We start from the raw sequence: 15,081 nt of genomic DNA, 5'->3' as shown, positions 1-15,081 counted from the left end.
TGTTTACCCTCCTGTGCTCATCCCCCCTCCTCTGCAGCTGCAGCGGCAGTTTAACGGCCGGTGTCCCCGCGTCCGGCTCGCCGACCGCCGCCGCCAAGCCCACGCCGACGTTCGCTGCCACCCCTCCTGGGCGCTCCGCGCATGCGCCTGCGCCCCGGGCGGGGCAAGGCGGGCTTCCAGCCTCGTGTGGCCTCTGCGCACGCGCATGGGTGAAAAGCCCCGCCTCCCCCAGCCGTCTGAGCGCGGAGCGGCGGGAAGGCCGGGGCCGTCTAGGGCGCGTGCGCGGCTTGGCCCAGTCGGGGGGGAGGGAGGGGCATGCCCACAGGGTGGTTTGGGGCGCCGCGTGGTGCGTCATGACACGTGACGCTTCCCGTGACGTACCGCCTGCCGCCGGGTGGGCGGCGTGGCCCGTGGGGGCAGCGGGCGGCGGCGCTGGCCGCGGGCGAGGGCAGCCCGTTAGGGCGGGGCCGGCGCAGGTGCAGGTGCTCGGGCGCCCGTGACGGAGCGGCGGCGGCGGCGGCAGTGCGGCCAGCAGGATGCCGGGGCTGGTGGTGTTCGGTAGGCGCTGGGCCATCGGCAGCGACGACTTCGTCCTCCCGGGGGCCTTTGAGCTCTTCGTCAGGCTGGTGTGGTAAGGCGGTGCGCGGGGCCGTTACCTCCGCGCCCGCAGGGACGGGCCGGTCGGGCCGGCGATTGCCGCCTCGCCTCGGGAGCCGCTTCCCGGCGCGGCTGCCGCTCGCCGCCGGGTCCTCCCGCCGGTGGGCGGAATTTACGGCCCGCCTGCGGCTGACTGGCTTTCTCGGACGCGAGCGGTAGCGTTGCCCCCTTCATCTGAGGCGTCTCATCGCTGGGGAGGAAAGCGGCGGGTTTGAGGTAGAGCCCCTTGGCTGACACGATACCGGAGCGCCGTGTAATTACTGCGCCGTCTTCTGTACGCGCGGAACCGTAACGGCTTGGTTGTATTTAACGGCTGACTAGTGCTAGTATGGTTTCGTTACTTCAGGAATTAATACGATGGTTCCTTCGTTTAGATCAGCCTAGGTTCTTTGGGATCTGTGGAAACGAGTAGCACCGTAAAGGGAGTCTGTTGCTCGGTCCGTAAACGACTTTGTTGTAATTACTGCTGAGTATTCGTATAGTCATTTCATTCTGAGCAATTCCTTGTATAACAGCGCCCTTTCTGTTAATCTTTGTGGAATGCTTTCATTAAGATGAAAACTGTTTATCGGGTGATCCCTTTGCAGTATGCGCTTTTCCCTTGCAACTGTAACTTTTATAATCTTACTTTTCTGTAGGTGGATTGGAATTCTTGCTCTTTACACAGTTCACAAGGGGCAGTTTAACTGTCCTGGGGGAGAATTACTGCACAGCTACTTGCTTGTCCTCCTCATTCTCCTGGCTTCTATAATATGTGCGTTATCTGCTCTTGTGTACATCAGTATGCAAGGTAAATAGTGAATAATAACATTTTGTATTTTATATTTATCTAGTAGGATTGTAATATATATGGTTTTTTAATCTGGAGTTGACATTAAAAAAAATGCGAAAAAGTTTATGTGCTGTAATGGTAGTCAAACTAGAGAAACTGTCAGCATGAATATATTTGCTTTAATAGTATTAACCTCTGTTAGTCAGGAATCTAAAACAATAGCTTAGTGCAGCTGATGGTGATATGTTCATTGCCATAAGAGCGTCTTGAAAACTTCCTCTACATTCACCGTTAATACATGACCTTGTTAATACATGACCCACTTAACCTCTCTGACAGGAATTTAGGGGAATTTATCCAAAAGCAATTTCTCACTTGAAGTATCATGTTAGCTTTGCCTTGCATAGGCAGATTCAGTCATATCTTGTGAAAGTTCATGATCTGCAGTGGGTTGCTTGGGAAAAAACACCCATAGGAACATGATCCATGTAACTGTCATAGTAAACTAACGCAGTAAGTACTGTTAAATAGAACAGGACTTACAGCTTGAAGTGAATGGCTAAACAGAAGTAAGGACACCAATGCAACTTCTAGTCATTTGTAGAAATGGTTCATTTGGGTTTAAAAAATGCTAGGAATGCTTTTTTCCTGCTGAGGCACCTCATTATCAAAGTAATGCTAGGAAGATTAATTTGAAATATGTGTGTGGCACCTCATTATCAAAGTAATGCTAGGAAGATTAATTTGAAATATGTGTGTGGTCTCTGGAGTAATAGCTGAGACCCCACAATTTCTAATATATTGGTTCTCTCAGCACTGTAAATAAAAGAGTGTTTAAATAATGTAAGTGGAAAGAAGCATAAAAAGTGCATGAAGAGAAAGTATGACAGAGCAGAGATGGGGATGATAATCCTGGCCTTGAATCTAACCACTGCTTTTCCTACAGTTTCTAGAGGAGGGAAAGGAAGATTAGCCAAGTTATGCTATTTATATTTATATCAAAGTTGAGGAGGTGAGAGATGTAACTGCAAATAGCAGGGAGAAAAGAGCCTTGTTCAGTATAAAAGTACAGCTATGAGGCCATTATAACTAAGAAATGGAAGAATTCTGAGGCTGAATTTCTAACAAAATTAACGGTGAGATGTCTTGGACTGTGGTTATAATGTGTGGGTTTGAGAGCAATGGTTCTTGCACCACCCCTTGCACTGTACTGATGCGGGCGTTAGTGATGCCAGTGGTGAGCCTGACTGGAGAACTCATACACTAGGTTGTGGTGCTGGGAAAGGAAAGAAGTTGTTTTCAGGACCCACAGTTCCATCTGATTGTGTCTGTAAGCAACTATGCTGCTGCAGTACAGGCTACAACCCAGGAATGGGAAGAAGTGACCACTGGATCAAGGGCTTTTTAAACAGCTTTGTCACTGGATGTGAGCCACAGCTTTACAGTTGGAAAATAGTTTCCAAAGTTGTTGTTTTCTGCAGTGTTTTAAGCCTTTACAAATTAACCTGCCTGCACATGAGCACGCATGCCCCACCACTTCGTTACCTTGCGATCAACAAACTGGTTTAAGGACCTGAGCTGGCCAAAAAATTACTCCCTTTTTTATTTTAAGAGTGCTAAAAGGAAGAGGTTACTAGTAAGCTAACAATACAGAAAATAGTCTGAAAAGTATTGTCCTGGTAATGGTCCTCCTAAATAAATTTTTTCTCCTAAATAAAAATGTGAATGAACTTGTTATTTCGTGACTCAGTGTACAGACTTCATTGTAGCCCTGCAAAGTAGGATCTAAAAATGAAATATTCAGCCAACTGAAAGCTAAATAGAATAATAATAAAAGCTGGCACCAAAAGTCGTAAGAACCTGTAGGTGAGGCAACGCTCCAGTGTGCCGCTTTGGCTTATGCTGGGCACAGCACTACTGCCTCAAGTTTGCTGCAGAACTGTCTCTGACTAGAGAGTGGTTTTGGGTATTAGTAAAGTAGATTCTAAGAATCACAGCTATAAACCCGTTGTTGTTTTTCTCGGCTTCAGTGATAGCTTTCCATTAGTATGAGAATACTTTCAGTTTCATTTAAGTTTCTTACTTTCTGTTAAGCTCAAAAAGTTCATATATCTGAGTAGGATTTTAGATACTTAAGATGCATCCATAAACAGCTCTTGTTTTAAATTCTCCCTGTAATTTCAGGAACAATTTCTAATCCAGGCCCAAGAAAATCACTTCCCAAGCTACTTTATACTCGCCTACTTCTCTGTTTGCCTGAATTCATCTGGGCTGTTGTAGGAGCTGTATGGGTGTCAGACAGCAGTGTGCACTGCGAGAAGACTGTGATAAATGTCATCATTGGGACAGTTATTGCAAGGTAAAGGTGTCCCCCAAAAAATCAAAGCTTGACAGTGTACCTGAAACAGAAATGCTGCTTACACTTGTCTTGTATGTGTTCATTGAAGGCTTTTCCAGCAGTTGGAGGCTTTGATATTTCCTATAAATTATTTTGGCTTCTCATATAAGAGTTTTCATTGTGAACGGCGAAGGCTTTTTAAGTCTAGACAGCTAGCATGAGTTTATATGCTTCCATAAAGAAGCTTGAGCTTCTTGCCTTGCAAGAGCAGATGCTAGGGTGAAAGAAAGGAGGTGAAGATCAGACAGGGTAAGAGGGATAGATGGGAATGTAGAAAACTGGATAAATGTGAAGAGCATAGTAACTAGATCACTTAACTGGTAGTGAAAAATGGAGCCTTCATGCATCTGGGTTGCTATTTCCAAAGCAGAGGGCTGAGATTTTGAGTTTGGTGCCCTATGTGAAATGAGCTGACAGCCTTGTTCTTGTGCCTAGTGGATTGAAAGCCCGTTAACAAAATGTGCGCCCTTAAGACAGTAACAGATGGTGTTCATACAGTATTTCATGCCTAACTTTGTTTTCTGTCTGTCAAGATCTATAGTTGTGTTTCTTGCATACTTGTCAGAACTATCTGGTTTCACAGTCGTCTTATTCCACTTCCTTCTGTTTTGCAGCTGGGTTATCATCATCTTTACCATCATTGGAGCTGTAATCGTGTTTGATCCACTTGGGGGGAAAAAGACGTTTTATCTCACCGATAGTGTAAATCGGAACCTGGAAAGCAGTCAGTCAGGGCAATTGCTATATAATATGAAGAACACTGCCACCAGAGTCTGGGAAAAAAGAATCAGGTTACTGTGTTGTTGTATTGTGCAAGATGATGATCATCGAGTGGCTTTTACAAGCATCGCAGAGCTTTTCCGCACCTACTTTTCAGTAAGATGGAAAGCTTTTTTTATGTTCTGTTTTTTGACTAACTCTGAATTTGCAAATGTTGCAACACACATGTATGTTTGTTCAGCTAGAGGTCCCTACAACCCTGTGCCTTGAAATAAGGTTTTGAATATGCTAATTTCAAAATTAAAAGTGATTCTTGTACAAGTGTACAACACTGATTTTCCCCTCCCTTTAACAAAGGTTTCTCTCCCTTCACGAGTGTGAAGGGCTGTGAGAAAACAGTACTCTTTGTCCTTAGGTGAGTATCTAGTCAGGAGAACAAGGGTGAGTTTCTTTTCCTCAATATGTGAAGATGGAGGCATTTTTCCTACTGACAATGAGTAAGGAGTCATACTTGTAGCAGAGAATCAGACTACTTTCTGACTATTAAAAAAATGAGCCCCACAGGACGTTAAGGCAGTCTTCCTATTCCGAGCACGTACCAGACTAGAGTGTGCACATGCAGGAAGTTGCCTTATGGACACAGAGCGCATCTGCCAAATCGGAGTCTGCATAGTGTTTATTTAGCTCACATTTATGTCACCTAGTGCTTGGGCAGTTACAGTTCAATGTTGACTTTGAAATCTGTTGATGATTTCAAGACTAGTAGTTCTTGTTATTAAGCAGTACTTGGGTGTGCTGATTTATAGCTACAGCCTACTCAGTGTTTTATAGGGTAAATGGTATAAGTCATATGGAGAGATGACTGCCCCAGATAGTTGGATAAAAACCCTTCAGCCTTCTCCTGCGTGAAATCCTTCTTAGTAGTTCTCAGTATAGAGGACTTTTCACATAGAGCTTTTCACATAGTGGTGTAGAACTGTGATCAATAACGTCTGGATCATTATTTGCTATATGGCTGAGCAGGTCCTCTGCTGGGTATTTTAAGTGATGAAATTCACGTGTAGAATTGTCATCAGTGTTACTGAAGAAAACATTCAATATGTACAAAAGGGGCAGCGGGAGATTAGATGCTGCTGTGACCTGTTTCTCCAGTGCACATTGTCTCTGAGTGAAATGTATTTATATAAACTGAAAAAATATAATTCCATGTGCATTTTCTTATGAGATAGATAGTTTTGCCATGTTGAGGTGTGGGATGGTTTTAAGCGCTCTTTCATTTCTTTGTACAGGACACTGATCTGGTGCCAAGTGACATAGCAGCTGGTTTGACTCTGCTCCATCAAGAGCAAGATAAAATGGAAAGTTGCCCAAAAGAGCCTGAAGAAGTCCTAAGTCATTCTCCATCATCTCTTGTGGTAAGATAGGGTTGTTGCAGCCTCTGGTGCAATTACTCTAGGAGGTGGTGCCAGACCAAATGGAAATGCAGTTCTTGTCCAAAGGGTTTTTGGTTTTTTAACAAAATGAAACACTACTATAAAAAGTCACAACAATTTAAATTGTTAATAAATGCAGTGAAAACATATCGATGAGTTTGCAATCAAAACATTTGTCTGTTTTTGCATAAGTAGAACTTAAACATGAACGGGGAATTAAGTGCAAAAAGGAACCGTTTAGGACATTTGGTCATTGTTGAAGAGCTGGGAGAGAAAGGGAACGGAGAGAAAATTAGTATTTAGTGCTATTTGCATAGAACTGAAAAGCTAGTCTTTTAGTATTGTGGTTTGTTTAAATTATGTCTGCTGCAAATATCCAGGCAAGGTAAGAAGCAAAAATAGCATCTTTTAAATGCTTGCAGATGATGGGTTACAGTTTGTTAATTGATTTTTGCTAGTCTTCTATGGTAATATGCCTTTGTAAATTATTTTACCTTCTTTTGGTCTGTGTTTCATAGAGATATATAGTTCTACTTCAACCAGTGTGTTTCTATCAACTTTCTTTTGAATCCAGCCAATATGATGGGGTCATACTTTAAAAGTCCTTACCAGAGAGATCTGCCTCAGACTGTTTAGCCGTTCCTTTGACATCCTTAAGTAACATATTTGGAATGAATGCTGGTTTTGGTATTGAGCTTATCAGTGTGTAAGTGTTGGAAGAAACTAATTTAATGAGAGCTTTTCAAGATTCTTGAGCTGCGTAGCTATGCAAACAAACACAGACTTTTTCCTGGAATATGGGTGGCTATTTTTAGTTCCTCTTAGACCTTGAGGTTTTCCTTTTGGATAGTGCGTATTTCATCATGCCTTGATTTTCACTAGTCTGTGTTCAGGTTTTATTCTGGGGCTGCCTAACACACCTTTCTTCCTCTCCTTCCTTTTCTTTCCTTGTGTCCTTTCAGACAGATGATTTGGATATCGAACTGGAGAATGCTGCTCACTATATGCTGTTTGCTGCAGCTGCTTATGGCTGGCCTTACTACATATACACCAGCCCATTTACTGCACTCTGTAAGCTCAGTGGTGACTGGTAGGTTCGATCAAGAACTTAAAAACACATAGCTTCCTTTTACTTAATTAGCATTAGCAGAAATAAAATAGTTTCAGTAGCAGTATTTTTGTTGCATTAAATTATATCACTCTTGGGGAGTACATGAGCTTGACTGGTAGAGTTGTCTTTCACAAATTCAATCATCAAAGTAGAAACAAAATTCCAACATCTTTCCACCCTCAGAAACAGAATAGCTTTTGTTTCTTAAGAAAAGTTTGTGATTGAAATAAATAAAATTAATTTAGCAAGATGACAAAGGAAGAATTGGAATTAAATCAAATGTTTCAAAATGAGGCTTTTTAGAGCTACCTTTTGGGCATATATGTATGTATAGAAATAAAAGTGTATCAACAGTTTTCCCTGTCTTAAAGGAATTAGCAAAAGTTACCTGTCCCTCCAGCCTCCATTTTATTCCCTTTGCCCCTTTACTCAAAAGCCAGTTACAGTCAGAATTGAAGTATGCATAATGCTGTGTAGGATTACTGTATATTTAAGTGACCACTGACATTTGTGACTGTAACCATGATTTTCTTAATTAGTAACATGAAATTATTTAACCTACTGAAATATAAATGACTTGGAAAAAAAAATACTGCATAATACAATGGATAAAACATGAGATAAGCCTGCTGTACAGAATTTGTTTTGAATTTCCTTTTTGCTTGTTTGTATGTTCTGTTGTTGGCCTGTAGTCTTAAGAATTTTTTTCTTACTGCATTGTTTGCTCTGCTGATAGTCCTGTAGCAATGGTGTATTTGCCAGTCCTTGAATTGAAAATGTATGGCATGCTGCTCAGGCAAAACCAGGTCTGTGGGCAGAGGTAACATCTTGTACCAGACTACTGATACTATTGCAAAAAAACCAACCAAACAAAAACAAACAACAGAAAATTAAAAAAAAAAAGGGGGGGGGGGGGGGGGGGCATTTGACTGCTGGCAGAAATCCTTCTGCAAATGTAACTGAGTTTGATTCCTTGAAAGGAAACCTAAAAAATTTGAACATGAAAGTTTTTCTCTTCTGTGTTTGTTAGTTGCGGAAGTAGACCAACAGATTCTGATATAACTGGCAGTGATCGTCATAACTTTCACTTTGGATCCATCCTAAAAATAACAGGACTGCAGTACAGAGACTTCATTCATATCAGTTTTCATAACAAGGTAAACAATCTGGACAGGCATTCAGAAAAAAAACTTAGTGATTAATTCAGTAGAAGTGAGGGGTGAAGTTTCTACTTTGTCTTCAGCATTTATAACGTGCAAGATGCAAAGCCAAATGAAAACAGGCCCTGAAACATTCAGTTCTGATTTTTTTTTCTAATCCAAGGGAACAGCCACAAAACCATTGACTTAAATCTGTCTCAGTATTGCAAAAAAGGCACTTATAACTTGATAAGAAAATAGTTCAGTTTCTTTCCATAACACAATAGAGAGCTCAATAAGAGAGCTTTCAGAAGGTGAGAACAAATGCTTACTCTTATAAAAAGTTGGTGTCTTTACTGATGACATTTTTCCCCTCCAGATCTATGAGATTCCATTTTTTGTTGCTTTGGATCACAAAAAAGAAGCTATTGTGGTTGCAGTGCGAGGAACCTTGTCTTTTGAGGTACCATCCATCTGATAAAAATAATTAGCTTTATAGAAACGGCTGAACTCATAGTATCTAGAGTAAATTGTGTTATGCTGGCACATGTAAAAATAACTCACTCACAGGTATGAGTGAGTTCCAGGCTTAAGTTGTAAGCCCTCCTGTCCTTGGGTGGGTAATACTCCCTGTGCCACTGGAAGAGAGTGTGGAGGGCAGGCCATGGTAATTCCTTTTTACTATGAGTGGAGGTGCATTCGTAATGTGGGTGTTTGCAGCTTGGAAATAGTTGCTGAAATCAGAATTGTGATTGCTCTATGTACTTGCTTGGGTTCGTGCTTTATGGTGGGTTGTGTTTTGTTGCTTACACACTTGGCAGTCAGCGTGTCGATGTCCCCATGACAATGTTGAGTAGGAGAGCACGACCCATGAGCCATGAAGCCCTGCAGAGACATCTGACAAAAGCTGTCTTGTTTACAGGACATTCTTACTGATCTGTCAGCAGATTGTGAAGACTTGACACTAGAGGATGTTCTAGAGAATGGCTTTGTGCATAAGGTGTGTGCAGTCTGTAGCTGTTTATAAATCTCAGCAGTAAGAAAACTATAAACACCTGGGATCCTTTAGTTAAACAGAAGAGTATTCTCCTTGTGAGATGGATTGCACAAATTATTTCCGTGACTTGGTTGTTGCATCAAATACTGCCTCTGGAACTGCAAGGTAGAATTTGTAATCCTCTTGTCAGACCTTATGCCCTTATTAAATATTCCAAAAACTTTTTAACCATTATGTACAAGACCACTTGGTTATAACTAGACCTCTGTGAGGAGCATGTTAAAAGAGACCGGCTTTGCAAAAAGAAAGTTGTTCTGTGATGGTGTTGTGTTTAAAGTATACATGTATCACACTTCAGATTAGATGTACCTTTCTCTTCTAACTTTAAATGCTCTCTTGTAGGGAATAACTCAAGCTGCAAATTACATTTATCGAAAGCTAATAAATGATGGAATTTTAAACCAGGCTTTCACAATTGCTCCAGTAAGTTACCTTCCAAATAATTTTGTTTGCCAGAAAAATTACACAGAGCTTTTTCTGTGTCGTCTATGTTTCAGTCTTTTCTTTCTGTCTATAGGAATATAAACTTGTAATAGTTGGTCACAGTTTGGGTGGTGGAACAGCTTCTATATTGGCGATCATGCTCAGGAACTCTTTCCCAACATTAAGATGTTATGCCTTTTCTCCTCCAGGAGGACTTCTAAGGTAAATATGAGACTTCTGTTACTTGGTTCTGTGTCTAAGATGTAAAAATCTTCAAGGTAGTTGACAAGTATGTTAGGTGATAACTCTGGGCTTGTCTGTGTTAAGTTTGTTTATACCTTCTCCACTAGAACCAGATTTGCTCCATCTCAAGTTACAGTTGAGTTCTTGGGGGAGTATTACAGAGTGAAATACATCTAGTGAATTTTATCAGATAGTATAATTAGAGTTTAAAAAAAGTGTTTCGGAAATAAAATGCTTGCCTGACTAGTCTAGCTTGGCCTGTTTGACATCTACACATACCGTTATAATCAGCACTCCAATTACTCTGTCATCTGTAGCAAGTAGGTCTGAAAGCCTACTGAAGAACTGACTGCAAATGCTGCTGCTGTTGCCACATATTTGTATTTTTATTGAATTATAATCATAAAACTAAAGTGTGCCTATCTCTTTAGTGTATCTAAAGGGTGTCTTTTTTTTTCCTTAAGCAAATCACTTGCAGATTACACTAAGCACTTCACTGTTTCAGTCATTGTTGGAAAGGACCTTGTTGCAAGGTGAGATGGAAGTATTTTTAAATTGTTCTTTCAGGGATGCGTTGCAGAGAATAGGAGGCTTTTCTTTCCTTTCTTCTATGTGTGTTTAAACAGGTTAAGTATGCCCAACATGGAGGACTTAAAGAGGAGAATAGTGAGAATTGTGGCAAACTGCAACAGACCCAAGGTAACTAAATGCAGTTCCTGGCTATAAGTCAGTGGAATTGTTAGCTGGGTTAAGCCCCAGCTTTCATGACATGACAATTTGTGCATTTTGATCTTAATGATGAGAGTGACAATTGTGTTTTGGAACAAAAGTGTGTGTTTTTAATTTAGCGACACTGGTATGTCATTGGATTACAGCTTATCCTATAAAGCTGTCTTGTTGGAAATTAAGATTCAGCAAGACCTGTAAGGCATCTGTGCACAACATCCAAGACCTGAAATGATCTGTTTGCTAGTTTTGCTGATAAAGGGAACTATTAAAAAATGAACATGAAAAGAAAGGCGGAGGGAACAGCTAAAATGATGAAAAATCAGAAAGATTACTTACTTTAATAACCATTTAGTATCTGTAAGTAAACAAATTAGTGGTTTTATTTAAATTTTGCCTTCAGAATTCACTTGGAAAGCAACATTTCTCTGTTATGGTGTTAATTGCTTACCTTTTCTTTTTCCTGTTAGTGAGAAACAGTTTTGAAAGTGCTGGAACAGTGTGGTGTCAGGCAAGATTATAGTGGAGGTATAGAGGAGTGGCTTAAAGATTCAAAACTGAAAAGATTAATTTCTGAACATCTAAAGTTAGACCTGCTGTACCTACAAGATTTCCATGTAGTCCCAGGATCAGGGGTCATGTAGAGTGCCTGGGTGACGTCGTAAATACAGAAAAAGATGACCGAGAGTTAGAAGTTGCAGGTGCAAGAAAACTTAAATCTGCAGAGCAGAATCCACACAGAATAACTCAACTGGTAAAGACTGTAATGTTTTCTGTAGTGTTACTAGTAGCTTGGGTTAGATAGCAGCAAAATAGGTGTTACTGTGGAGAAAATTCGGTAAGGAGATTTTATCAAACAAAAAGTTTGGGGAGCATGTGCATACAGTCATTTTTAATCTTTTAACGTAGTTTCAGATGATGTGCATGCAAGCACACAACTAGAATAAGTTACTTGAAGAGATGCCAAACCTCAACTTGACTGTTTTTCTTACTGAATTCAGTACCAGATTTTGCTGCGCGGGTGTTGGTACGAAGTATTTGGAGGAGATCCAGATAACTTCCCAACTGAGCTGGATGGTAGAAACCAAGATGCCCTCACCCAACCACTTCTAGCTGAGGAGAGTTTAATGGTTCATCGGTCACCTTCATACAGTGCCCTTGAGGATGAATCGCACTTAAATTCACCGCCTCGGTATCCTCATCTGTATCTTCCTGGAAAGATTATCCATATTGTAGAAGAATCCAGCTCTAGGAGGTAAGTAGAATAATAAATGCCACTGTCTTGTTTTCCTAAAATCTACTTAAAGCTGCTTCTCACTTTCAAAGTACATGTTTCCAGCTCTGCTTCTCGTCTGCATCTCCAATACCTATCTTTGGTTATTACGCATTAGCTAGCTTTTCAGTTTTTATTCTGTGCCTCCCTGCTTCTTTCTCTTTCACTTAAAGCCCTGGAAACTGTTTCTTTTCACGCCTGCGTGCTTTATTCTGCCCATATATTGCACGTGCTCAAGTGATGCTTTTAAACAGCAAGACTGTTAAGTCAGCTTTGGCACACTGCAGTTCCTACCTGACTGCAGATCTTGCATTCTTATGTCCTGGCAGTGGTGAAGTGATAACAAAGTACCTAGTTATTGAGTAGTCACATGAATATTGGTGATGAGAAAAAGGTAAAATATTGCCATAAATACCAGCCTGGCCAGAGGGGAGAGGTCCAGTTGCCCCAGTAACCAGTGTGCCCATGCAGGCTCTAGTTTCCTGTCCTTTGCTGCTTTTTTGTGGAGGCAGGAAAGTGAGACAGAGACAACAGAAAAGCTGAAACTGCTGGAAGGGTGAGGACTGTGGCTTTGTTGGGGCAATGTTGTGCTTAGGGGGGGTTGTTTGTGTTTTGTTGATGTTGGGTTTTTTAGACAAAACAACCTGAAACAGCCCACAGGCTAGACAGTGCTTGCTGCCCTCCCTTGTTTCATTCTGAAAGAGAAATAAGAGCACCTCTAACTTGCACAAGACCATCTTACAGAAGAAAAAATAAATCTGTACCTTACAGAAGAGGGAAGAAAAGGTCTGGAGAAGAAATTCACTTTTTTTTGTCCTGTTCAGTAGATTAGTATTTTATTTAAGCTTCACATCTTTAATGTTTAACGATTTTAATGCTGGTTTTACAAGTTAGATACTCTAACACCTGTGACCTGGCAGGTTTTCTTGATGGCAGCTCTTCTACCTTACTTTATTGAGTTCATTTCTTTTCCTTCATTTACTCCACAGCACAGCAGTTAATCATGTTTTTTTCTTAATTGGACTAGCACACAAGAGCCCCCATCATGTACCATTCTGTAACATAAAATCCTAAATACATTGTATGTGCGTCATTAAATCTAATGTCTGGTCTACTACTGCTACCACTGTGACTCACTCCCTAAATTTGACACCAACCATGTGAATGTGCAGTGCTGAACCCCTCACCCCCTTTACTCAGACTGTATTCCGTGGTTCTTTGAGCAGGATTATTTGATAGCTTCTCTCACTGTTAGGGCACAGTATAGTTTGGTGTAGTTCTGCCTTCAGGGACGTTGAATGGCAGCATTGCCAACTGTTTCCCGAAGGTCAGAACTGTAGCTCTTTGGGAGCCCACCTTCCTGCTGTGAGATGGTTCCAGTTCCTCCCTGAGCAAGGTCAGAACTCTCCAGGTTGTCTATTCCAGGCTTGGCATTAAGAGCCAGTTCTGGCAGTCTGAGCCATTGTATTTGTGGTGTGTTTTTCTTTTTTTAGGTTGTGCTCTTCCGATATTAAATATACGGCAAGATGGTCAAATGAAACCGTCTTCAGCAGCATTTTAATAAGTCCCAAGATGGTAACAGACCACATGCCAGATGTTGTGCTCAAAGCTCTGAACAGTTTGTCTCAGGACCATGGATCTTGTATTTCTTGTCAAACACGAGCATGTAACACCCATGTAGTATAACCATAGCTCAAAGAAAAGGTGTGTGGGGTTTTGTTCATTGCAGGTTTCAAGTATTCAGGACAGATACATTCCACTTGCATAGGTAAGTGGAGTTCAGTACTTTCTCACATTGCATAAAATAAACAAGGGTCCTAATGCCCTTGCCTCTGCAGCAACCTCGAGTAGTATTTTGCTGGTTAAAGCACAGATTCTTCATTGATGCTGAAGGTTGAGCTTTTACAAAAATGGAACAGTCTGACAAGGCCTAGCTAAGCCTGCGTACGCTGGCACACAAGAGCCGAGGCATCAGCTGAATACGACCAAAGCGAGTGTGTGCGTGAGGACAGCTTGGCCTGTGCATTAGAGCCCTGCCAGACCTTAAAAGAAATAAAAGAATCCATTTCTACTTTGGCACCCTGTGACCGACCTTTGCAAAGCCTGGAGGGCACTGTACAAAGGGAGCACAATGAAAGCAATACAGCCCTGCGTGAGGGCTGCACCAGCTCAGTGGCTCGAGGTGGGTAAGTGACCAGCCTGTGGCAGGTGGCTGCATGCGGGCAGGCCAGTGGCAGCTCTGAGTGATTGCACTATTTTTCTTACAGATTGTGGTAGTGTCCCTGGGGGCATGTTGTGGTTAAATGCTGCTTTGATACACCTGTGCAATATTCTTTACCTGTCTTTGATATTTGTTGATCCACATGACTACTTTATTGATTTTAAACTGAACTAAACTAACACTATAACTATTTAATGAGAAGGGAAAAAAAATATTGTTCATGCCCTGGCATCATCTTAGTCCCTAGGTCTGATTACTGAGCGTACGGAGCCAATTCTGTCAAAATTGTATAACCCAGTGTATTGATTTTAAGTAAGTGGATTCTTTGTTTCCAGTGTGCAACTGTTTTAACTTTTTTTTTTTTAAGGCTCAGCAGCATTTCTTTTTAAAATTGATAGACATAAGTAATATGATGTGGTTGCAAGTAACTGTGTGGATGTTCTTGCTGTGATACTTAATATTGAGACAAAATAAAACACACTTTAAAAACCTGACTGTTCAGCTATGTGGGTTGTGACAACAGTCACTAGGTTATAGCTGTTGGAAGAGCTAGACGCCATCCAGCAACGTCAGTCAAAGCCAACAGAAAAGCCTAGTACATGCTTCCTCCTGGAGCTGCCTTCCACGGACCCCAGCATCACCCACCACCTCCAGTGGAGGAAGAGTGGTCCCTGGGGGGAGCACATCAGGCTGCCAGCTACTGCCCTGGAGAGAGGGGGGAGCTAACATGCATAGAGCACTGCTATAAATTTAAAAAGCTAAAAACTAACAGTTTGTAAAATGAGGGCTCTGGTGCAGTGTAAAGTAACAGTTTTAGAGGAAAAGCACTTTTGTTTGCATACAGTAGAGTGAAACATGTATTTTTTTCCCTGGTTGTCAGCAGCTTTAAAACATTGCATAAGCAGCAA

The 15,081-nt window shown here is 41.5% G+C and overlaps 1 protein-coding gene across 4 annotated transcripts; it reads left to right on the top strand.

Moving 5' to 3' along the window:
- The first annotated feature begins 358 nt into the window (after nt 1-358).
- On the top strand, nt 359-14,779 carry DAGLB (diacylglycerol lipase beta). Of its 4 annotated transcripts, XR_012777651.1 has the most exons (16): nt 359-631; nt 1,296-1,447; nt 3,614-3,788; nt 4,442-4,703; nt 5,837-5,962; nt 6,943-7,070; nt 8,122-8,248; nt 8,610-8,693; nt 9,153-9,230; nt 9,630-9,710; nt 9,805-9,932; nt 10,418-10,486; nt 10,580-10,652; nt 11,681-11,934; nt 13,446-13,720; nt 13,846-14,779. XR_012777651.1 is itself a non-coding variant. In XM_075515372.1 (15 exons), the coding sequence occupies exons 1-15, from the start codon at nt 537-539 to the stop codon at nt 13,636-13,638; spliced, it is 2,025 nt and encodes a 674-aa protein (XP_075371487.1). In that variant the 5' UTR covers nt 359-536; the 3' UTR covers nt 13,639-14,776. The 4 variants fall into 4 exon arrangements, 3 of the variants coding, with proteins under 3 accessions (XP_075371487.1, XP_075371489.1, XP_075371488.1); XM_075515372.1 differs by having other exon boundaries at nt 13,446-14,776; XM_075515374.1 differs by having other exon boundaries at nt 360-558; nt 13,446-14,775.
- The last annotated feature ends 302 nt before the right edge of the window (nt 14,780-15,081 follow it).

Source organism: Mycteria americana, chromosome 12, assembly GCF_035582795.1.
Source record: "Mycteria americana isolate JAX WOST 10 ecotype Jacksonville Zoo and Gardens chromosome 12, USCA_MyAme_1.0, whole genome shotgun sequence".
Lineage (NCBI taxonomy): Eukaryota > Metazoa > Chordata > Aves > Ciconiiformes > Ciconiidae > Mycteria > Mycteria americana.
This window is presented reverse-complemented; position numbering and strand designations above follow the sequence as displayed.

Coding starts and splice junctions, on each gene's coding strand:
- DAGLB (XM_075515372.1), top strand. CDS start 537: ATGCCGGGGCTGGTGGTGTTCGGTAGGCGCTGGGCCATCGGCAGCGAC. Junction 1,448..3,613: donor TGTGTACATCAGTATGCAAG/GTAAATAGTGAA, acceptor CTGTAATTTCAG/GAACAATTTCTAATCCAGGC. Junction 7,071..8,121: donor TGTAAGCTCAGTGGTGACTG/GTAGGTTCGATC, acceptor TGTGTTTGTTAG/TTGCGGAAGTAGACCAACAG.